At 37.0% G+C, this 24,851-nt stretch overlaps 1 protein-coding gene across 4 annotated transcripts in view; it reads left to right on the plus strand.

The window, feature by feature from the left end:
- Positions 1-24,851, plus strand: part of PTPRR (protein tyrosine phosphatase receptor type R) — a 268,297-nt gene that overhangs the window by 195,933 nt on the left and 47,513 nt on the right. For all 4 annotated transcript variants that reach the window (XM_081589650.1, XM_081589651.1, XM_081589653.1 and 1 more), the window contains 2 exons: positions 19,482-19,668; positions 22,477-22,561. In XM_081589650.1, the coding sequence (XP_081445776.1) occupies positions 19,482-19,668; positions 22,477-22,561 (272 nt within the window). The remainder of the gene's footprint in view (positions 1-19,481; positions 19,669-22,476; positions 22,562-24,851) is intronic.

A 24,851-nucleotide genomic window follows, 5' to 3' on the forward strand; every position in this document is an offset into this window, starting at 1 on the left:
AACCAAAGGAAAAAATATGTAGTTTGAACTTCATCGAAATAAAAATGTTTGTTTCAAAGGAGACTTTATAAGTCAGGGTTCTCCAGAGAAACAGAACCAATAGGATGTGTGTGTGTATATGTGTGTGTGTATACACATACATGTGGGCTTCCCAGGTGGTGCTAGGGGTAAAGAACTCGCTTGACAATGCAGGAGACATAAGAGATGAGAGTTTGATCCCTGGGTTGGGCAGATCCCCTGGAGGAGGGCAACCCACTCAGTACTCTTGCCTGGAGAATCCCATGGACAGAGGCGCCTGGCAGGCTACAGTCCATGGGGTCTCAAAGAGTCGGACACGAGTGAAGCGACTTAGCACACAGGCATGCATACGTACACATGTATTTATATAAAGAGATTTATTGTAAAGACTTGGCTCATGTGATTATAGAAGCTGCCAAGTCCCAAGATCTGTGGGGTGAGCTGGCACACTGCAGACCCAGAGAGCTGACGTAGTTCCAGTATGTAGGCTGGCAGATTTGCAACCCAGGAAGTGTCAGGGTTTCAGTTCAAGTTCGCAGGCAGGAAAACATTGATGTTCTAGTGCAAGGGCTGTCAGACAAGAAGAATTCTCTATTAACTGGGGAAGATAACTGTTTGTTTTATTCATACGTTCAGTTGACTAGATGAGGCCCACTTACATTATGGAGGACAATTTGCTTTACTTGGTCAACTGATTTAAATGTTAGTCTTACCCTAGAACACTTAAAATGGTGATTGACCAAATATCTGGACATTCCCTGGCACAGTCAAGCTGACACATGAAATTAACCAGCACGGATACTGTCATGCAAGTGAAAAGACAATTCAAAAAATAGAAGAAAATATTTGCAAATCATATATCTGATAAGGGTCTCATATCTAAATTACATAAACAGCTTTTCAACCCAAAACTAAAAAAATAATCATATTTAAAATGGGCAAAGGATTTGAATAGACATTTCTCCATAGAAGATATGCAAATCACCAATAAGCACATAAGTAGATACTCAGTATCATTAGTCTTTAAGGAAATGCAGTTAAAACCAAATGAGAGACCACTACATACCCACTTCAGTTCAGTTCAGTTACTCAGTCATGTCCAACTCTTTGCAAACCCATGAACCTCAGCATAACAGGCTTCCCTGTCCATCACAAACTCTTGGAGTCTACCCAAACTCATGTCCATTGAGTCGGTGATACCATCTAACTATCTGATCCTCTGTTGTCCACTTCTCCTCCCGCCCTCAATCTTTCCCAGCATCAGGGTCTTTTCAAATGAGTCAGCTCTTCTCATCAGGTGGCCAAAGTATTGGAGTTTCAGCTTCAACATCAGTCCTTCCAATGAACACCCAGGACTGATCTCCCTTAGGAAGGACTGGTTGGATCTCCTTGCAGTCCAAGGGACTCTCAAGAGTCTTCTCCAACACCACAGTTCAAAAGCATCAATTCTTTGCCTGCTCAGCTTTCTTTATAGTCCAACTCTCACATGCATACATGACTACTGGAAAAACCATAGCCGTGACTAGACGGACCTTTGTTGACAAAGTAATGTCTCCGCTTTTTAATATGCTGTTTAGGTTGGTCTTTTTCAGCTACTTTGTCTTTTTATCATCTGCTCTGGAGAAAGAAATGGCAACCCACTACAGTTCTCTTGCCTGGAAAATCCCATGGACGGAGGAACCTGGTAGGCTACAGTCCATGGGGTCACAAAGAGTCGGACACGACTGAGTGACTTCACTTTCACTTTCTTAGGTTTGTCATAACTTTTCTTCCAAGCAGTAAGCGTCTTTTTATTTCATGGTTGCAGTCACCATCTGCAGTGATTTTGGAGCCCAAAAAAATAAAGTCAGCCACCGTTTCCACTGTTTCCCCATCTATTTGCCATGAAGTGATGGGACCAGATGCCATGAACTTAGTTTTCTGAATGTTGAGCTGTAAGCCAACTTTTTCACTCTCCTCTTTCATTTTCATCAAGAGGCTCTTTAGTTCTTCTTCACTTTCTGCCATAAGGGTGATGTCATCTGCATATCTGAGGTTATTGATATTTCTCCTGGCAATCTTGATTCCAGCTTGTGCTTCTTCCAGCCCAGCGTTTCTCATGATGTACTCTGCATGTAAGTTAAACAAGCAGGGTGACAATATACAGCCTTGACGTACTCCTTTTCCTATTTGGAACCAGTCTGTTGTTCCATGTCCAGTTCTAACTGTTGCTAACTTACCCACTGCTGCTGCTGCTAAGTCGCTTCAGTCGTGTCCGACTCTGTGCGACCCCATAGACGGCAGCCCACCAGGCTCCGCCGTCCCTGGGATTCTCCAGGCAAGAATATTGGAGTGAACTTACCCACTAGGATGGCTTTAATCAAAACTATAGACAGTAACAAGTATTGGAAAGAATGTGGGCAAATTAGAACCCTCATATATTGCTGGTGGAACTGTAAAATGATGCAGTCCCTTTGAAAAAACATTTGACAGTTTCTCAGAAAGTTAAACCTAGAGTTACCATATGACCAAGAAATCCCACTCCTGCATGTATACCCAGGAGAAATGAAAACATATGGCCACACACCAAAAGAAAATCTGAATGTGCCTAGCAGAATTATCCAAAATAGCCAGAAGTGGAAACAATCCAAATGTCCATCAACTGATAAATAAATAAATGCCATGTAGCCATACAATAGAATATACTGTACCATAAAAAGTAATGAAGTATTGATAGTTACTATCAATACAGCATGGATGAACCTTGAAAACATTTTGCTAAGTGAAAAAAGTCAGATACAAAAGTCCATATGTTGTATGATTCCATTTATAAGAAATGTCCAAAATAGGCAAATTTCAAAGACACAGAAAGTAGATTAGTGGTTTCCAAGGACTTCGAAAAAGGAGGAATGGGGAGTAACTGCTAGTGCATAGAGGTCTTTTTGTGGCGGAGGAAAACATTATACACTTGACCATTGAACAACACAGATTTCAATTGCACAGGTCCACTTACACATGGATTTTATTTTCAAGAAATACACGAATTCTCCTGTGTTGTTCAAGGGGGACAGCTGAAAAATTGATTATTGTGCTATTTACACAACACACAAACTATACTAAAAACTACTGAACTGTGCACTAAACAAGTGAGCTTTCATACTTGAAATTTGTAAAGTATATACCTCAATAAAAAAGAAGAAAATATATAACTTTAATTTTATATCAAAGTGTTGGTTATTTCTAGAAAATTAGTTGGATGGTGCTTCTGACATTTTTTCACTTTATTTGAATTGGTTGAAATGTGCTAATTTAGAACACTTTTATTTATGGAAAAGGAAAGGGATGTATTTCCTACCACAAGTATAAAAGTATCCTTTACATGACAAATTTCAGTTCACTCTTAAAAATGTGTATGGCATTTTGCATTCCAGAAATATTTATTTTTTACCAGTCCATCTGCTCCTTGAACATCATAAAGATAATAAAGCACAGTATCCAAAGAACTCTACTTTGTCTGATATGCGTGATATCTCTTCTTGGGTGAATGGCTATTCTGTTTTTAGGCTTATCTTGCACTTACTCCATCTGACAGTAGATAAGAGAAGGCCCAGAAATAAAAATGAATTATTATGAGTGGCATCAGATCAACAAATCCCAGTTACTTGAGGGGCAACCACTTATTTTAAGTTTTAGCAGCATTGTTCCATCACTGTTTTTCAGTTGCTCAGTCGTGTTTGACTCTTTGAGACCCCATGTCTGCAGCACACCAGGCTTCCCTGGCCTTCACCAAATCCCGGAGCCCGCTCATACTCATGTGCATTGAGTTGGTGATGCCATCAACCATCTCATCCTCTGTCATCCCCTTCTCCTCCTGCCTTCAATCTTTTCCATCATCAGGATCTTTTCCAATGAGTCAGTTCTTCATATCAGGTGGCCATAGTATTGGAGCTTCAGCTTCAGCATCAGTCCTTCCAATGAATATTTAGGACTGATTTCCTTTAAGATTGACTGGCTTGATCTCCATGCAGTCCAAGGGACTCTCAAGAGTCTTCTCCAACACCACAGTTCAAAAGCATCAATTCTTTGGCTCTCAGCCTTCTTTATGGTGCAACTCTCACATCCATATATGACTATTGGAAAAACCACAGCTTTAACTAGACAGGCCTTTGTCAGCGAAGTAATGTCTCTGCTTTTAAATATGCTCTAAGTTTGCAATAGCTTTTCTTCCAAGGAGCCAGCGTCTTTTAATTTCATGGCTGCAGTCACCATCTGCAATGATTTTGGAGCCCCCCCAAAATAAACTCTGTCACTGTTTCCATTGTTTCCCCATCTATTTGCCATGAAGTGATGCCATGATCTTCATTTTTCGAATGTTGAGTTTTAAGTCAGCTTTTTCACTCTCCTCTTTCACTTTCATCAAGAAGCTCTTCAGTTACTCCTCACCTTCTGCCATAAGGGTGGTGTCATCTGCATATCTGAGGTTATTGATATTTCTCCCAGCAGTCTTGATTCCATCTTGTGCTTCATCCAGTGCAGAATTTTGCATGATATAGTCTACATATAAGTTAAATATGCAGGGTGACAATATACAGCCTTGACATACTCCTTTCCCAATTTGGAACCAGTCCATTGTTCCATGTCCGGGTCTAACTGTTGCTTCTTGACCTGCACATGGATTTCTCAGGAGGCAGGTAAGGTGGTCTGGTATTTCCATCTCGTTAAGAATTTTCCACAGTTTGTTGTGATCCACACAGTCAAAGGCTTTGGTGTAGTCAATAAGGCAGAAGTAGATGTTTTTCTGGAATTCTCTTGCTTTTTCTGTGATCCAGCAGATGTTGGCAATTTGATCTCTGAGTCTTCTTCCTTCTCTAAATCCAGTTTGAACATCTCAGTTCACATACTCTTGAAGCTCAGCTTGGGGAATTTTGAGCATTACTTTGTTAGTGTGTAAAATGAGTGCAAATTGTGTGGTAGTTTACACATTCTTTGGCATTGCCCTTCTCTGGGATTGGAATGAAAACTCACCTTTTCTGGTCCTGTGACCACTGCTGAGTTTTCCAAATTTGCTGGCATATTGAGTGCAGCACTTTAACAGCATCCTCTTTTAAGATTTTAAATAGCTTATTGGAATTCCATCACCTCCACTAGCTTTATTCATATTGATGCTTCCTAAGGCCCATTTGACTTCTCACTCAAGATGTCTGGCTTTAGGTGAGTGATCACACCATCATGGTTATCTGGATCGTTAAGGTCTTTTTTGTATAGTTTTTTATTGAGCAATTAGCAACATTGTTCAATAATTTACTTTATTTTTGGAGGTTTTTTTTAGATTTTTTTTTGATGTGGACCATTTTTAAAGTCTTTATCGAATTCGTTACAATGCTGCTTCTCTTGTTTATGTTCTGGTTTTTTGGCCATGAGGCCTGCAGGATCTTAATTAACTCCCCGATCAGGGATCCAACCTCCACCCCCAGCACTGGAAGGCAAAGTCTTAACCACTGAATTACCAGGGAAATCCCAGTTCAGTAGTTTATATTGAAACATCTATCCTTATACTAGGCATGCCTGATACCATGACTGTGTATTCCCAGTTCAATAATTTACATTGAAACATCTATCCTTATACTAGGCATGACTGATACCATGACTGTGTATTTACATTGGCAAGAATGAGACCATCGTGGCCAAGTGCCACTCCTCTTCATTTCTCGCTAACACAATGCTTCCAGGTAATTGAGGTGTTCCTTCCACCTGAGAAGTGGTGACACTTTAGATACAGTCCACGGCCCCAGAGTAACCCTGCAAAGTCATTTACTCTTCTCTGGCCAAGGGGAAGCAACTCCCTACTCCGAAATTCCAAGGTGAAAGGCCAGTGATTTTAGATGGCCACCGTCATCCTGGTTTATTCCTAGAACATTTGAACTGTCCAAAGCCCATGACTGCATTCCTGGGTGGTGCACGTTAAAATGAACACTGCACAGACACAGGAATGTATGTTTAAATAAATTACTGTTCCTGGATAAACATTTGGGGAAGCTCTGGAGGCAGCAGATTTTCATAATTTTGACCGAGTTCATTTTAGGTAAAAAGAGACCATGATGGGCTACAGTGAATGGTTTAAAACATCTGCTTCTTACATCAAATAACTGAGAAGGACTTCTGGAAGCTTTCAGATAGGCTTTAAATTTAATTACTTTTTCAAAATATCTAATTCCTTCCATTAAATGTGAAATTTTCTTTGTGAAATTTCAATTTTACAAACGTTCTCCTCCAGTGATTAAAAAGAATTTCAAGGGTTTGGTATAAAGTAATGTGCTCTTAAAAATAAATAAATATTTTCTGCCCCTAAAACTTCCTATGCATGATTCTATTCCATAACAGACAGCAAAATATTTAAATATTCTATGTAAGTTTCTTTCCTGGGATGTATTATCAACATTCACTCTAGGGGACTTCCATGGCAGCTCAGTGGTAAAGAATTCGCCTGCCAATGCAGGAGACGTGGGTTCAATCCCTGGTCCAGGAAGATCCCACATGCCACTGTGCAACTAAGCCCATGTGCCACAACTGCTGAGCCCATGTGCCACAACTACTGAGCCCATGTGCCACAACTACTGAGCCCATGTGCCACAACTACTGAGCCCATGTGCCACAACTACTGAGCCCATGTGCCACAACTGCTGAAGCACAAGTGCCCTAGAGCCCATGCTCCACAAGAGAAGCCACTGCGATGAGAAGCCAGGATGCTGCAACTAAAGAGCAGCCCTCACTCTCACAACTAGAGAAAAGCCCATGCAGCAACAAAGACCCAGAACAGCCAAAATAAATAAATTAATTTATTTTTTTAATTAAAAAAAAGCATTCACTGTAGCTGTAGTCAGAGGTAAAAATATAGTTTTACTACATTTTTGCGGTTAGATTCTCTTACATACAGACTTAGCAGTGTCAGATATGTTGGCTTATAGTTTTATTTCATAGTGCACACTGAGGTATAAAATTATGACTTCATTGCTAGTTAAAACTTAAAAAGCAATCTTAAACAAGAAAGCAACTAATTTCCATCAGGACTGAAGAGTTTGGTTTTTAAAACTAAGGTTGAACCACCAGATGTTGTTTAAAAAAAGAGCTGAAGATACTGAGAAGTTGTATATTTTTTGATGATTGGCATTTCAGCTGGGCTGTATGGATCACTGTAATCATGTGTGCCATTTCAGATCTTGAAAGTAAGTGAATGTATTTAATTCAGTTGTAACATTCATTACTGAAAGAGTTCTTTGGTAATTGGTTGCTTTAAAGTGACACAGAGTTATTAATTGTACTATGTTATTTAGAAACCATCATTGTGTGAGTGTGTTGTGTGTGTATGTTTTTGTATATAAATCTGCTAAAATTCAAAGAAAGATATTTTATTTCAAAAAGGATGGTTTATTCATTGAGGCTTATTAATGTTTCCTCAGCATTATCTTTTTCTTAATGTATGAGCTTGGAAAAACTAAACTTGGGAACTAAAATTAGAGCTACCATCATTTTATTCTTTTGTTAAAAGGGAAACAGCCTCCTCACCATGAGTGACAGTCAAAACAATAACAAATGCCAAAAAAAAAAGAGTAAAAAAAAATTAATCATACTTGGATACAAGACAAAGCACTACTTTTTTTTTCTTTTCTACCAACAAAATCACCATAGCACATTAGGATTTTAATGCTCAGACTTCATTAATACTCATTAAGACTCAAACTAAATATCTACTGTAACATTTACTGTACCTAGATAAGCTTGGCTTCTCCATTCTAAATTTTCAAGCTCCTGTCTAACATGATTCCCCACTTCCTTTGTTTTCAGGGAGTTGGAAAAGCCAGCAGAGCACAGTAACTGCATATAGCATTACCCTCACCAATTCACTTGCAACTGTTTATACATGAATATGACAAACATGTTGCTTTCCATGTGTTTAAGACTAGATACAGAGGGAAGAGTAAAGTCAAATTCTTTGCCCTCAAGGAATTCACACTTTAGGGTAAATCCTTTCTAGTGAATACATATTACTAGAGACATTTGGGGGGAAAAAAAATGTTAAGAGGATTCCAAGGAATGAGACCATAGCATTTGGGCAATTGGATCTGAAAGAGCTGGGGCAAACCCAGTTCAGGCATAGAAAGTAGAGTTGTAGGTTGATTGACCTGCCTGGATCAATCGAGATAATAACAGATCTAGATAAGGATTTGAGAGGAGATAAGGCTGGGGCAATGCACAGGGAATAAATGAGAACGCATTTTATGTCCAAGGGCAGCTATGTGTGGGTTTTATTATCATATTTTCAGTGTGTCAAACATCATTTTGATGAAATCTGGAAGAAAATGTATTGGACTAGGAGCTTGTAGAGTTAGGAAAGTTTGCTAGGAATCTACTACATAGATCAGAGCAAGATATGAAGAAGGTCTGAACTAATTCAATGTCAATGAGCATAAGTCAGTCTTCACACTTCTTCCACGCTCCTTCTATCCAGTGATTTATCCAAACTCAGAGATTTTGAGTTAGTTTTTAAGATTTCTTGACTTAAAAAATAATCACGAAGTGAAGTGAAGTGAAAGTTGCTCAGTCGTGTCCAACTCTTTGTGACCCCATGGACTGTATAGTCTATGGGATTCTCCAGGCCAAAAGACTGGAGTGGGTAGCCATTCCCTTCTCCAGGAGATCTTCCCAACCTAGGGATCGAACCCAGGTCTCCCACCTTGCAGGTGGATTCTTCCACCAGGGAAGCCCATGGAAATACACAAACATTAGATTTAAGGATGTTCATTTGCAGTCCAGTCTATAATGGTGAAAAACTGAAAACAACTTCTTGTCCAAAAACAAGGTATTGATTAGAGAGAAAGAAGTCGCTCAGTCATGTCTGACTCTTTGCAACCCCATGGACTGTAGCCTACCAGGCTCTTCTGTCCATGGGATTTTTCAGGCAAGAGTACTGAAGTGGGTTGCCATTTCCTTCTCTAGGGGATCTTCCCGACCCAGGGATCAAACCCAGGTCTCCCACACTGCAGGCAGACACTTTACCGTCTGAGCCACCAGGGAAGCCTCTGGTATTGGTTAAGTAAACTATGATACATCCATCCAGTGGAGTGTTTGCAATTAGTGTTCAAGTAAATTTGAAGACACAATACATTCAAAATATGTTTAGTTAATAAAAAGCAAGTCATAATGAATATGTAGACAAAAAAATCTAGATTTTGTCATGCATGTATACATGTATAAAACTTAAAGGACAGATACTTAAAATGTTATTAACAATTACTCTTACTGTTGGTATTATAGGATAGTTTTCTTTTTGTTATCTATATTTTTAATTTTTATAGTGATGATGCATTATTTCTGAATCTGAAAAAAGTTATTAATTTTAATTTTAAGGATAAGAGGTAAGAGTTTTAAAGGCTTGCAGAATGAAAAATGGTCCCAACTTCGGTGACCACTGACTTCGCATATGTAGTGCTGCTACTGACTCTCCATCACTAACCAGCTTCCTGAGCTTACCTTCTTCAAACGTTTATCAGTGTATGCCGTTTAGCTCCCAGGCAGCCACGGCATGGAGTGCAATAAAAATTACCATATTACCATTATTAAGTATTATAGTCATTCATATATTATGTGCCAGTTAGTAGGCTAGGAATGTTTGTATATTTTTGCTTCTTTACCTTTTATCTTGTGAATCAATCCCATGTGTTTTATTATTATCCCCATTTGCAAATGAAGGAGTCTGAGGCTGAAAAAGCTAAAATGAAGTGCAGAGCACTGATTGAAACTCAAATTCCAAGGTCAATGCTCAAAGAACAATGTAACATGTTCAATTTATTTTCTTTTTACTGATTGTTTTGATTTTTACTTTTTATAATAATAAAAAAGGGTGTAGTAAACTTTGACTCATGCTGTACATATGTAAAAGGTCAGATATCACTGTATGAATTAAAAATATTTATTTAACCCCTCAAAAGGAACAAGAATGTTCTACCTAGTGAAATAGGTGCTTTCAAGTAGGGAAATCAATCATTTCTCACATCAAAAAATATTTTCTACATTATAAGATTTTTCTTCTTACTTCAGAGCAAAATTGATTTGTCATCTTCCTGGGTCTGGTGTCTTTCATACTTAACATATGTCTTTCCTGTGGGGAATTTTATTATAGACGGTCACAATACCTAGTCATTCATTTCAGCTTCTAAGTATTAGTAATACTGTATTTATGTCACCATTTAACTTTCCAAGAGCTTTGAATTTAATTCACAGTTTAACTTAGCATTCCATATCCTCTTCTGTTTTTAATTGCCTTCGCGATCCAGGATGGGGGTTACCACTATATATAATGTATTTGAAGGTAAAGAGATGGAGGGAAACAGCAAACTATCCATTTAATATTATAACCCTTGGAACTTAAAAATCATAGAATCTGGAGTTTCAGAAACTGTGGAGGCCAGTCAATCTAAAGGAATTCTATTTCTCTATTTCCATGTTTTCCCTTTGTTATTCAAATGAGTTAAAACTTCTTTTTCTTTCATCTTTATTAGAAATCTTCTTGAAAACTAAGTATGTGGACAAATTTGATGAGCAAGATGAACTAAGAAATATCAAGTTGGTGATCATGGATCTTAAGATCACCTTTACAATCAAGCACAGTTTATCAGATTTGTGATCATTGTGATTATAACACACCATGAACAGGTTGGCCTGAAGGTCTCAGACTCGAAACATTTCAGCTTTGGAGAAGACGTCAGTGTTCAACTTGCTTCTCACCAAGTTGAATTAGATGTGTATACTGATAAAGACAGCTCTGAAAAAATCGTGCTTATTTTTGACAGGACCAAGAAAAAAAATAAGATTGAAAAAGCTCTCAAAGAGCTGTTTGCCTTCATTCTGTACTAAATTCTTATAATCTTTTGATGCATATTTTTCCGTTCCCATTTCAAGTACTTTGAGATAAGCAGCTGCCACCAGTTCCCACTGAAACATAATTTCATAATCTAGTAGTTTCAGAAGTACATCTTCCTGGACTCCAGGCAAAAGGATCACTGCCTCGTTTTGTTCTCTTACTCCCATTTCCATTCTTTCCTGGGTATGAAATGAGGGACCATGCTTGAAAGTGTTCTTGGTAGTCGCAATACTGCAAAATTAGCAGCCATATGTGAGGGTTAGAGTCATGGTCACAATACTGGAAACTAGCTTTTCTGCCTAAATCCAACTTCTAAAATCCAGCATATTGCCCCAACTACCAGGAGAATAAATGCCTAGTTTCTGAGTTATTCCAACACTCAACTTCTTGTATTTTTAGCTCGTATTTTCTTTTCACCTCTTGGTCATTAGGAGCAGCAAGGCAAAAATTGAAAAATCTCAACAGAGTTGTTTATATTTTCTTGTTGAAATGAACATGTAGCTCTGGTCCATAATATTTATACAAGTTTTCCTTTTTACTTAATTGTAATTAACATGCTGTTTATTGCATTCCTTTTACCTTTCCTTAAGAATTTGCTTTTTCCTTCAATTGTTTGCATCGGTATCTTTTGAATTTCCTCCTTCTTATTTATTTTTTGGCATAAATAAAAATTGGTGCTACAGTGGGAGCTTGATAAAGCTTTTTATTATGTTCCCTTTTGTCCAAGAGCAATCATGAGACATAAAAAAGTTCTAAACAGTTTGTCCAGAGTTATGTTACAAAAAAAGAGACCAAGTTTTTAATAAGACTTTGTGTTCTTAGTTTTCCGCATCAGTTTTTATTAAAGGGCCAGATTTCCTTCAGTTATTTCTGTTGTCTGTTGATTTTTTTTCTCTAAACCATTTAGACTTTTTTCCTATCCCTTAATTTAAATTTTCTCTTAATTTCTTATATCTATTTTGTCTTCTTTTTAAAATGTCTTTCTGATTCTGGCCTCGTGTCTTACCATTTGGCTTATGGATCCTGTGGAACAGATGTACATTCTCTAGTTGAGTAAAGTGGTATTTTCTCTCTCCCCCAGACCATTAGTCAGGGATAGCTATTTAAAAGGCTTCCCAGGTGGCTCAGTGGTAAGGAATCCACCTGCCAGTGTAGGAGATACAAGAGACATGGGTTCAATCTTTGGGTCAGAAAGATCCTGTGGGGAAGATGACAACCCACTCCAGTACTCTCACCTGGGAAATCCCATGGACAGAGGAGCCTGACAGGCTACTGTCCATGGAGTTGCAAAACAGCTGGACACGACTTACGGACTCAGCACACAACTGGGTAAAAACCTAATATTCGCATATTTATAAAACACACCCTTTCTCAGATTGTTTAGTAAATTTTGTTAGAAACATTGGTAACCTATTTGAGGGGCAGAGGGGCGGAATCCTAGGTTATTCTCACCTTTACCACACTTCAAAATCAATTAAAAATAGATTAAAAGATTAACTTTTTAAAAAACAATCCAAACTCCTAGGAGAAGAATTTTTATGGATTTTAAATCAGTGCAAGAAAATACAAAAGAAAAGAGTAACATCTTTTCCTCTTTAATTTGTTTTAATATTTAACTTATAAAATTTAATGTTTGACTAGATGTAAACGTACTTTTAAAAAATCCTTTGTAGTTTATGGTAACAATAAGCTATGTATATGCAGCAGATATGTCTGAGAAATAATTAATATCTTATATCGTAGAAATCTATAAGTACATTAATGCCACAATATAAATTTAAAAAGAGCATGAATGGACAATTGTCCAAGATAAGGTCCAATAAATGAACAATAGTCATATGAAAATGTGTTTATCCTCATCTCTAACCAAGGAAATAAAAATTAAAACAATGTCACTGCCCATACTGCCTATAAAATTGCAAAATTGAAACATTCAGTTTAAATATGAGTGACATTTATGTGACTGAGTCGTTTAAGTTTCTTTTTTTAAAACCCCTAAGTTTTAAATTTTCTACAATGAACATGTGTTACTTTTATAATAGAAAAATTAAAACTTTAAAATAGATATGTATGCATATTTAATCTCTTCTCTCCAACCCAAGACATGACTAAGAAGTATACACATTTTTAAGTTAATTCTACTGATTTTATTTCCTAATTCTTCTGTATTTCAGTTGACCTAAATATTGTTTATGCCTCAAAAATAAGAATTAACAAAAGTGGAGATTTTTCCAAGCTCATGACATCCTCTGGCAGTATTTTATGGCCAGGGTACAAGAGCCCTCATATGGCTTGTGTTTTGTGGAGAGTGTTTTCTATAAGGTCAACAGCCTGTGCCAGTTTGATTCCATAATTAAACTTTGAGACATGTCTGAGGTGTTGAGGTGAAGTGCTCTGGAACTGCTTGCGGTTCAGGGAAAACGGATTTGCCATAATAAAATGAAAAAGAGAAACAGGTTATCAAAAAGGATGTATTTTGCTTTAGTGATGAAGTATAGATTCTATCCATTGGTTTCAAAATGTTAAAGTTAACCTCAGTAAAACAATTCTTGAGTTTTTGTGGTGATCTCTTAAAATGAATCCCTTAGAGAAGTATTAAAAGGTAAGAGTTATATAGAAATTTATTCATTATGACCCAAATTAAACACTGGCCAAGCATCTCTTTTTATAAGCAGTTTACTTAAACTATCTGATCAACCCTTATATTAATCTTCTGAAGTTGGTACACTGAATTGTTTATTTCACAAAAGAGAAGAAAATTGAGATATACAAAGTCTAGCCAGACCAAAAGCCCACCACGACCAAAAGTCCACCACAAGCTCACGGGAGAGGCAGGATTTGAGCCCAGACAAGCATGACTGTAAAGATTGAATTTGTGACTTGAAAATTATACTGTTTCCACATTATACTTCAATAATCCTAACTTTGGGCTTCCCCCAGTGGCTCAGTAGTAAAGAATCCACCAGCAATGCAAGAGCCGTAGGAGATGTGGGTTTGATCCCCGGGTCAGGAAGATCCCCTGGAGGAGGGCAGGGCAACCCACTCCAGTATTTTTGCCTGGAGAATCCCACGGACAGAGGAGTCTGGCTGGCCACAGTCCTTAAGGTCACAAAGAGTCGGACACCACTAAAGCGACTTAGCAGCAGCAATCCTAACTTTACTCCCAACAGCTGACCCCAACTCTACATAGGGCACTGCACAGACTAGCATAATCTGCCCACCTTACCTTGCTTTTGTGTAGCAAAGCAGAAAGAGCTTGGGTTCTATGTTCTAACGTGGATTGAATCTTTAGTCTGCTATTGTGTTCCTATTACTTATTTCTTCACCTGTGAAATGAGGGAAAATAAGACCTCAGAGAGCTGATCTGAAAGTTGAGATATCATATGTGAAAGTGCTTAGAACAGTGCTTGGCAAGTAGTAGATGTTTAATAAATAGTATTTGTTTCCTTTCTTCCTTTCCTTGCCAAACAAAAGTCATTCTTCCTGACCAAGTCAGTTTGCATGAAAATGCTTTCTTGGCTCTCAGTTTATCACAGAATCCTTACAAAAAATTTTTTTAATTTATTTATTTTTAATAGAAGGATGATTGGTTTACAATATTGTGTTGGTTTCTGCCATAAATTAGCATGAATCAGCCGTAGTACACAAATTTTACACATTAGATCAAAAGGACCTAAGACAAAGATCCCAAAGACTTTTAATCCTCCAGGTTTGGACAGAGTATGCCGCGAGAAGCCAAAATAGAAGCTGGTATAACTTGATGCTCTGAATTCTTTCTTTTCTGGATTCGGGCAGTCTTTTTATACTCTTGTTCCTATGACTCTTGCTTCTCTTTTCAGCTCTCCTACATGACCCTGCCCCCCAGTTCCAAAATACATCTTACACAACAGAACTCTAGCTCAGACTGCTGATATGTGATTTCTCAAAGATGCCTTATCATTTCCTGCTCCCACAGTTTTGTTTTCCTGCCAGACTCTGTCTCTGAAATAACCATCTACTCAAAATTTATCTTTATTTTCAAGACCCAACTCAATTCATTCTCATTCATACATCTGCTCTGATCACTCTTGATGGAAGAGACCTTGCTTTCTACTAAACCATCATCTAATAGCACTGAGTGTCCCTCAGTTGGCAGGTTGCAGATACTTCTGTGTTTTAGGGCTGAAAATGGACTGAACAGAATAGTGGTTTTAAATAACGTCTGATTAGAAGTCCTTAAGCCACCTCTCCCAGCTCCTTACTCAACTATCTATGTAACCAGCAAAGTCAAATTCTTACAAATATAGTAAAATCTAAGGCCAATAGGCAAACTATTATCAGAATTAGGAATTTCTGCAATTTAAAGGCCAAAAGAACTGGACTGAGAAACTTTAAAAACCACTTTCCCATTAGAAATAGATTAAAATTCTTGGCCTGAATGTAGAATCACCCTTTGCTCCTCCTCAAATACTTATCTCTTACCTAGAAACACAGGAGCTCTGTCAGTCACCACTGACAGGCACCGAAAAGGCAAACCTGGTGGGAGCAGCCACCCTCTTCTCAGGTAGGTGATTATTTTATGGGGTGGCCATTATGCTATCCCCTAATCCCTAATACAATGATTCAGAAGAGTTAAAAATAATAACAGGAACTAGAAAAGATTTTTTAGGAACATGCTCAAAAAAGGCAGGTAGTCAATATTAAATTTTGAAGTCAGATGTGGGGGTTGGGGGAGTGTGAATTGGATCAGTTCAGTTCAGTCTCTCAGTCATGTCCAACTCTTTACGACCCCATGGACTGCAGCACACCAGGCTTCCCTGTCAATCACCAACTCCCAGAGCTTGTTCAAACTCATGTCCATTGAGTCAGTGATGCCATCCAACCACCTCATCCTCTGTCGTCTCCTTCTCCTTTCAGTTATAACATAAACATGTACTAGGGATATGATGTGAAATATGATGACTATTAACACTGGTCTATGGTATATTTGAAAGCTTTTAAGAAAGTAGATCCAAGAGTTCCCATCACCAGGAAAAAACTTTTTTTGGTGTCTATTCGAGATAATGGATGTTAACTAAGCTTATTGTTAATCATTTTATAATATATGTAAGTCAAATCATTATGCAATATGCCTTAAACTTATATTAATACAATGCTATGTATCAATTGTGTCTCAATAAAACTGGAGGAAAAAGTCAGATGTGAGGCTAGACATAAAATTACTGAGAAATTATTTATTTAATTTTGATAAACTTACAGTGAAACTATATTTATGAATCTCTTCAAACAACATAATAGCTGAAACATATAAAGTAAAAATTATTAGAAATATAATGAGAAATAACAAACACAATTCTGTGGAAGACTCACATATCTATTTCAGGCTATGAGAAATCCAGTAGGAAAAAAGTAAGAAAGAAAATAGATTGGAATAGTATTTTTAATAATTTATCAGAATATAATATATAAGGTGATAGATATGTATATATGTATATATATATGATATGTAGACATATTTATCAATAGATCCATGAATAGTAGCCAAACCAGCTGCCAGCAAAAGCATGTATGAAATATTTAGAAAATTTTATTATAGTTTTTGTCTCAAAGAAAACATCAAGAAATTCCAATAATTAGAAATCTAGTCCATCCTGATTTCTATGTACATTTCAGGTACTAGATATTAATAAGGAAAATGAGTGGGCAAACAGCTAAATTACCCTCCAGTTAAAGCAAGAATTAAAACTACAACTACAAACCATTTAGAAATTAATGAAAATGACAGCATTATATATCAAAATGTAGAATGACACCAAAGCTGCAACTAGAAGTAGATTCATAAGAGGAAAGAACTGATATATTTTTGTTTAATGAATTTTGTGTTTTCTAATAATTTTCTATTTCTTAAAATTAAGCTCTAACCACTTCAGCTTTTCTTGATGTAGTACTTCATACATGTTAAACATCATTTAAAGGAAGTAATAGGCTAGACTGAGCCAGACTTGCCTGTGAGTGTCCAGGAGTCTCTGGCGGAGGCGTGGGTCAACAGTGGCCTACTGCAGGGTCAGGGGCACTGAATACAATGGTACGACTGAGCAACTGAACCTGAACTGAGCTATCTGCTTGTATTCTCTTTACTTGGGTTTATTTGGGCTCGTATATGCCAGCTCTCCATTTTCCTGGGACAATAACCACTTGGCACCAAATTTGATCACCTGACACACACCTCAGTCCCCTTTAAATTTAAAAATTCTTTAAATACACTCTCTGGCCTTGACCCTCAGTCAGTTCAGTTGCTCATTCGTGTCTGATTCTTTGTGATCCTGTGGACTGCAGCATGCAAGCCTTCTCTGTCCATCACCAGTCCCCAGAACTTGCTCATACTCACATCCATCAAGTCGGTGATGCCATCCAACCATCTCATCCTCTGTCGTTCCCTCTCCTCCTGCCTTCAATCTTTCCCAGCATCAAGGTCTTTCCCAAAGAGTCAGTTCTTCACATCAGAAGGCCAAAGTATTGGAGCTTCAGCTTCAGCATCAGTCCTTGCAATGAATATTCCGGATTAATTTCCTTTAGGATTGACTGGTGTGATCTCTTTGCAGTCCAAGGGACTCTCAAGAGTCATCTCCAACAACACAGTTCAAAAGCATCACTTCTTCAGTGCTCAGCTTTCTTTATTGTCTACCTCTTATATCCATACATGACTACTGGAAAAACCATAGCTTGGACTAGATGGACCTTTGTCGGGAAAGTAATGTCTTTGCTTTTTAATATGCTATCTAGGTTGGTCATAGCTTTTATTCCAAAGAGCAGGCATCTTTTAATTTCATGGCTGCAGTCACCATCTGCAGTGATTTTGGAGCCCAAGAAAATAAAGTCTGTCACTGCTTCCATTGTTTCCTTATCTATTTGCCATGAAATGATGGGACCGGATGCCATGATCTTCATTTTTTGAATGTTGAGATTTAAGCCAGCTCTTTCACCTTCATCAAGAGGCTCGTTAGTTCCTCTTCACTTTCTGCCATAAGGGTGGTATAATCTGCATATCTGAGGTTATTGGTATTTCTCCTGGCAATCTTGATTCCAGCCTTTGCTTCATCCAGCCCAGCATTTCTCATGATGTAGTCTACATATAAGTTAAATAAGCAGGGTGACAATATACAGCCTTGACAATATACCTCCTTTCCCAATTTGGAACCAGTCCATTGTTCCATGTCTGGTTCTAACTGTTGTTTCTTGACCTGCATACAGATTTCTCAGGAGGCAGGTAAGGTGGTCTAGTATTTGCATCTCTTTAAGAATTTTCGACAGTTTGTTGTGATACACACAGTCAAAGGCTTTGGCATAGTCAATAAAGCAGAAGTAGATGTTTTTCTGGAATTTTCTTGCTTTTTCTATGTTCCAACAGATGTGGCAATTTGATCTCTGGTCCCTCTACCTTTTCTAAATCCAGCTTGAACATCTGGAAGTTCTCAGTTCACATACTATTGAAGCCTGGCTTAGAGAATTTTGAGCATTACTTTGCCACCGTCTGAGATAAGTGCAATTGTGCAGTGGTTTGAACATTCTTTGGCATTGCCTTTCTTTAGGATTGGAATAAAAACTGACCTTTTCCAGTCATGTGGCCACTGTTGAGTTTTCCAAATTTGCTGGCATATTGAATGCAGCACTTTGATGTGCTATTTGATGCTCAACACATGCTATTTGAAAGTTACTCCTTGATTCCATACAGCTAATGTTATTAGTAAGAAGCACTCACACCTTCTGTTCAGGACACAGGGAGCCTCTATATGTTGGAAGAACCACACCTTGCCTCCCAACAAGAAGGAAATCACAGAGAGAGGTTCAATTGTAATTTAGTGTGTCTGTGGTCTTCCTGTTGTAAGTTTATCACAGAATTAAATACATACATATGCAAGTACATACATATATGCATACATACATATACAGGACAAAATATATACATATGTATACAAGATGAAAGTTATAAAAAAATATAAAAAGTTATCTTTTAGGAATTTACCAGAAACTATAAAAAAATATACATTTTGAACTTTTAAATTATATTTCAATGGCAATCGTTTGAACTAAAATATAAAGATTGTTTTTCTCCTCTGAGTTTCCTGTGTTTAGTAAAATCATAAGCATAGTATATTGATGTCAAAAATATTAGCTGGGGTGGATACAGAATTTTTATACTGGACTCTCATATATACAGATAAAGTAGGTTTGTGTTACATCTTATTCCTCAATTCAAATGCTATGTTTACTTTTCCTAAATTTTTCACTTAACTTATTAACCATCTTATTCATTTATTAGCCATCTTATTATTTCCATAGCAACTATATCCCTTAATAAACTATAGTTCATTTTCTCAGTTCATAGTGGTTTCTCCAACAACAAAAATGTCAGTTTGCTGTAGAGAAACTACAAGTAATTGCTATTATCAATTATGGTACCCTAAAAGAAGGTCCTTATTTCTATCACAGTTCTCGCTGAATTATGTGTATATACAGGAAGACAAACTGATCTGCTGAAAACAATCCATACAGTGTTTAAACCTAATAGCATTTTCCTCCAATGTAGGCGAGGGTCCAATGTATCTCTTACATTGGACATGAGTAGCTTGGGCAATGTTGAACCCTTTGTGGCCATACCAACCCCACGGGAGAAGGTAGCCATGGAGTACCTACAGTCAGCCAGCCGAATTCTCACAAGGTCACAGCTGAGGGACGTCGTGGCAAGTTCACATTTACTCCAAAGTGAATTTATGGTAAGCCTGCTGTTTGTTATTCACTCTTCAGGAGGCATTTTGATATTCTAGCCACTAGAGGCACATTCTAAAATGACACTGTCAGCTCATAGTAAAATGGTTACAGCTCTAAAGTTTAAGTGCAAAGATTTCAAGTCCACCCTGCATCTCATCAACTAGTGGTGAGTGTTCAAACTAGGACGTGATACCTAAATTAAGGCAGAGGGTATAGAAGCTGGCCAGGCAAAGAAGTGGCAAGAAGAAGCTGACCATTCCAGGATGACAGAGGAGGCTTGCTTGTCACTATTCAGGGAATTAAATTGTTCAATTTGACAGGAGCATTAAAATTAAGGTGGGAAGTAACAAAAATTGAGCCTCAGATATGTAAAACAAATCTAAGACTTAATATGTTATTAGGGGTTTGGATTTATCTTGTGTCTAAAAAAGATTACTATCTAGTTAGGGAGTTTGGGATCAAGAGGTACACACTGCTGTATTTTAAATGGAGAACAAACAAGGACCTACTGCATAGCACAGGGAACTCTGCTCAATGTTACGTGGCAGCCTGGATGGGAGGGAGCTTAGGGGAGAATAGGTACATGTATATGTATGGCTGAGTCCCTTTGCTGTCCACCTGAAACTATCACAACATTGTTAATAGGCTATACTCCAATATAAAATAAAAAGTTTTAAAAAATTATTATCGGCAGTGGAGTCTGCATTAGAAAGAGGTATTTTGGAGACTCTAGAGATTATCCTGTGAAGCTATGATAAGTCAAAGCTAGAGAAGTAGCAGTGAAAATTGGAAGGGTCTATAAAGAGTCTACAAGAAGTAGCCTTAATGAGGTAAGTCAGCCAAGAAAAAGGGAGGTTAGGAATGACACCCCCATTTTTAGACTTAGCAACGGGGGGCATATAGTGCCTTTTAATGAAATAAACATAAAAGGAAGACTAAATGTAGACTAAAAATAATGGTGTGTTTCATTCAGCTAAAAATGATGATGACCCATCGTTGTTGCTGGTGATAATGCATAAAACACATTTTATCCAGAGAGCATGGAGACACATTAAGCCTTCTTAGGTCCAGCTGTTTCCCAAGGGGAATATCCATCTATAGAACCACTTGCATCTTAAAGCAGTTGTACATTTTAAGCCATATCCGTTGGGTATAATAAATTGAACACTCAAGGGTTAGTCAGGTGTTTGCAACCACCCTTTCATGAGCCAGCCATAGGTTTGATCTATTACTTTCATCAACTATTAAGTGTCCAAAGTAAAATACCAAGCATGCAGTTTTAAAAATTAGACTTTGTAGCATGTCATCTCTTTATGTATGAAAAAAATGAAACCCGGGGGGATAAACAAACCAATCAGTGATCATGTAAGTGGCCAAAAGTATGTTTCTCGAACTGCAGATAGCTCTTTGTTCAATGAGGTAAGTCTTTAACATAGACTACTTCCCTGAAAGGGAAGATGAGGCCAACAAGGAATAGAGAGAGAGAATGCTGGAAGATGATAAATTGTCAGTGTGTGTCAGAAAACAAGAAAGAATGGGAGGAAAAAAGCTAATCATGGCTTTGTCAAAACAGAATAACCTTTTTGAAATTACTAAGCATGAACATGTGGTTTCTATTGCACAGTCAACAATTTTGCTTACTTTGGTAACTTGAAACTGTGAACTTATAACATTTAGTTGGAGCAAAGAACAGGAATAAATTATAAATATCTAAAATAATGCAAGTTTCAGAAATGATGTTTTTAAAGTAAGCTACTCCTGTCTATGGACTGAGTCTTAAATTCATAGTATAGTCAGGCTTCTCTTGAATTTTCAGATCGCCTGAAAACGAGGACAATTTGGATAAATATGTAGATAAGTTTTTTCATTTCAATGAATACTAGGCTGTCAAGTTTTATTTTCTTTTGAAGAAAGTGTAGGTAACAAAAATATTATTTTATGTGATCCAGGGATAAAAGGTATTTTAATTCACATTTATCTAAGCAATCCTTTGCAGAATTTTAAGTTAGAGAACATACCATTTTGTATAATCAACTCTTTAAATATTTGTTTAGGACATTTTGAAAACTTTGGCTTATTGTTTCCTTTGTTCCAGTCAACACCAGATGCTCACCTTTTAGGTCTAACATATAGAGTGGCTCCTGCTCTAATTGCTTTCTCCTCCATCATTTGGCGTATATTCTGACTTAATAAATATATTTGTATTCTTGTTAATTGCTAGAAGACAGTGTCTAAATGCCCTTCACTACAAATACTGCATTTACAACCAGAAATGGAACAGTAAAATTAAAAACCATTTCTTAATACAAAAATGCATGATATCATTATTATTTAACTCAACAAAAATGCCCTTTATATTTACCATTTGAGGGGAAGTTTTTCATATTCCTAAAAGAGTCACAATTAATGTTAAGACAGAATCTATAATAATAAAAAACTTTAGTATTAAATCTACACAAAGATTGGAAGAAATCTAAATACAGTGTTAAAAAAATTTTCAGCCACCTGTTTATAAATTCCCAGCAATTATGTCAGAACAGGATTCTTAAAACCTAACCAAACTTTTCTATGTCTCTTTAAAAACTACGTATTGAATAATACTATCTAACACACAAAGCCATCTCTTAGAGTCAGCTTGTCAGGCTGCAGCTGATATGTTTAGGAAGGGAAGGGTGTTGGCAAACCAGAGGTGGTAGTCTGTTGTTTTATAAATGACTTTGAAGTACAATAGAGCTTTGGATCAGATGGCCCCCCATGAAGATTTTCTTTGTGGCAGCATTAGATACAGTATTTGATATCACTTATTTTTGCAGGAAATACCAATGAACTTTGTGGATCCCAAAGAAATTGACATTCCACGTCATGGAACCAAAAATCGCTATAAGACCATTTTGCCAAGTAAGTTTCTTGAATTAAACAGTTTGCGTTGTACCCCTCTCTGAACATTTCCCATCCTCACAACTTCCACATACACACCAAATTTGGAATTGCAAACACAGCTCAAGACTAATAATCATTAAAGTGGAATTCCCTGGCGGCGGAATGGTTAAGAGTCAGTGCTTTCACTGCTAAGGCCAGGTTCAATCCCTGGTTGGGGAACTAAGATCCTTCAAGTGGTGCAGCCAAAAAAAGAAAAAAAAACTAATAATCATTAGAGTGGGCTAAGGTTAATAATTTTATCTTGTATTACTCTTATTACAATGATCTGCTCACAATTCCAGTAGATACATGGTTCTAAACTTTACTGTAGCACGCATTATGGTCAATTAATTTTCACTAATGGTGTCAAATAATTCGGGGGAAAAGAATAGTCTTTTCAATAAATGATGCCGAGACAACTGGATAGCCACATGCCAAAAAATAAAATAAAATGCCTCACACAACATACAAAAATTAATTCAAAATAAAATCAAAATGGATATTTTAAATGTAAGAACCAAAACTATAAAACTTTTCACATAAAACAGATACAAATCCTCATGACCTTGAATTTGTCAATGGTTTCTTAGATACTACACCAAAAGTATAAGCAACAAAAGAAAAAAATAAATTGAACTTGATCAAAATTAAGAAGTTTTGTGCTTCTAAGGGTACCATCAAAAAACTAAAAAGATGACACTGACACAAAATGGGAGGAAAATTTATAAATTATACACCTAATAAAGGATTTGTATCTATAATATATAAAGAACTCATAAGTCAATTATAAAAAGACAAATAACTCAATTTTAAAATGAGCAAAGGACTTGATTAGACAGTTCTCCATAAAAGATATACAAATAGCCAATAAACATGAAAAGATGCTCGACACCATTAGGCATCAGGGAAATCAAAACCACGGTAAGATACCACTTCATAGCCACATGATTATAATTAAAAAAAAGACAGTAGAAAGCATTGGCAAAGATGTAGAGAAATTGGAAACTTCATACTTTGATGGTAGGGATATAATATGGTACAGCTACTGAAGAGCAATCTGATAATTCCTCAAAAGGTAAAACCTAAAGTTACTATATGATTCAGATATTTTACTCCTAGGTATATATGTAAAAAAACTAAAAACATTTGTCCACACAAAAGCTGTACACAAATGTTTGTAACAGTATTACTCATAACAGCTCGAAGGGTAGAAACAACCAAAATATTCATTACCTAATGAATGGATAAATAAAATGTTGTATGTTCACATTATATAGTATTATTCAGCAATAAAAAGCAATGAGGTACTGATGCATGCTACGACATGGATGAACCCTGAACACATTATGCTAAGTGAAAGAAGCCATCACAACCTCATATTGCATGAGGCCATTCATGTGAAGTGTCCAGTTAGGCAAATCTGTAGAGATAGAAACTATAGTTGCTGTCAAGTGTTGGGAGGCATGAGAAAAGAAAAGAATAGGGTATGGAGTTTGTTTGAAGGGTATGGAGTTTGTTTGGATATTGAAAATGTTGCCCTTGCTAGAAATATTTATCCCTCATCCTTACAGAAGAGTCTATAGGGCTGCCTACAGAGCCAAACTGCTGGGGTTCATATCCAGCTGCAGCATTTACTCTATTGGGTAAATTCCTTAACTTCATCTGAGAGATAGAAGTAGTAGTATCCACTTCACAGGGCTGTTGTAAAGCCCAGTGCTTTGCACATGATAAAGTGCTCAGTGTTACTCTCATAACTCGGAAAGATATTATTGTTCCTTTCTTACAGAGGAGGAAAACTGAGATTTATAGATATTAAAGAAGCAAGATCCAAACCCAAACATGTCTGCCCACATGCCTTTCACCACTGATGGGTGTACAACTCTGTGAATTAAACAAATAAAAATAAACTCTGTGATGGTACACTTCACACAAGTGAACTGTATGGTATATGAATTATGTCTCAAAAAAATGCTTTTACAGAAAGACTTCATTATGCGTAGCAATCACCCGAGTCCTTGCTAAAAATGTGGCATCCTGTGCTCGACCATGGGGATTCTGTTTAAGTGGGTTCTGTTGGGCCCAGGAATCTGTACTTCTAGCAAACAGGTGATTCTGATGTAGATGATACCAGGACCACACTTTGAGAAACACTGCTTAGACTATTTTAAAATTAAATTTAACTCTGTGAAATTTATCAATGTCAAGCAGTGAGCTAAATGCCAGAAACCAGGAAAGAATAAGGAAGATCATATAATATCAAAGAGGCCAT

This window comes from Giraffa tippelskirchi, chromosome 4 (genome assembly GCF_054371585.1).
Source record: "Giraffa tippelskirchi isolate mGirTip1 chromosome 4, T2T-mGirTip1v1.2.pri, whole genome shotgun sequence".
NCBI classification, from domain to species: Eukaryota; Metazoa; Chordata; class Mammalia; order Artiodactyla; family Giraffidae; genus Giraffa; species Giraffa tippelskirchi.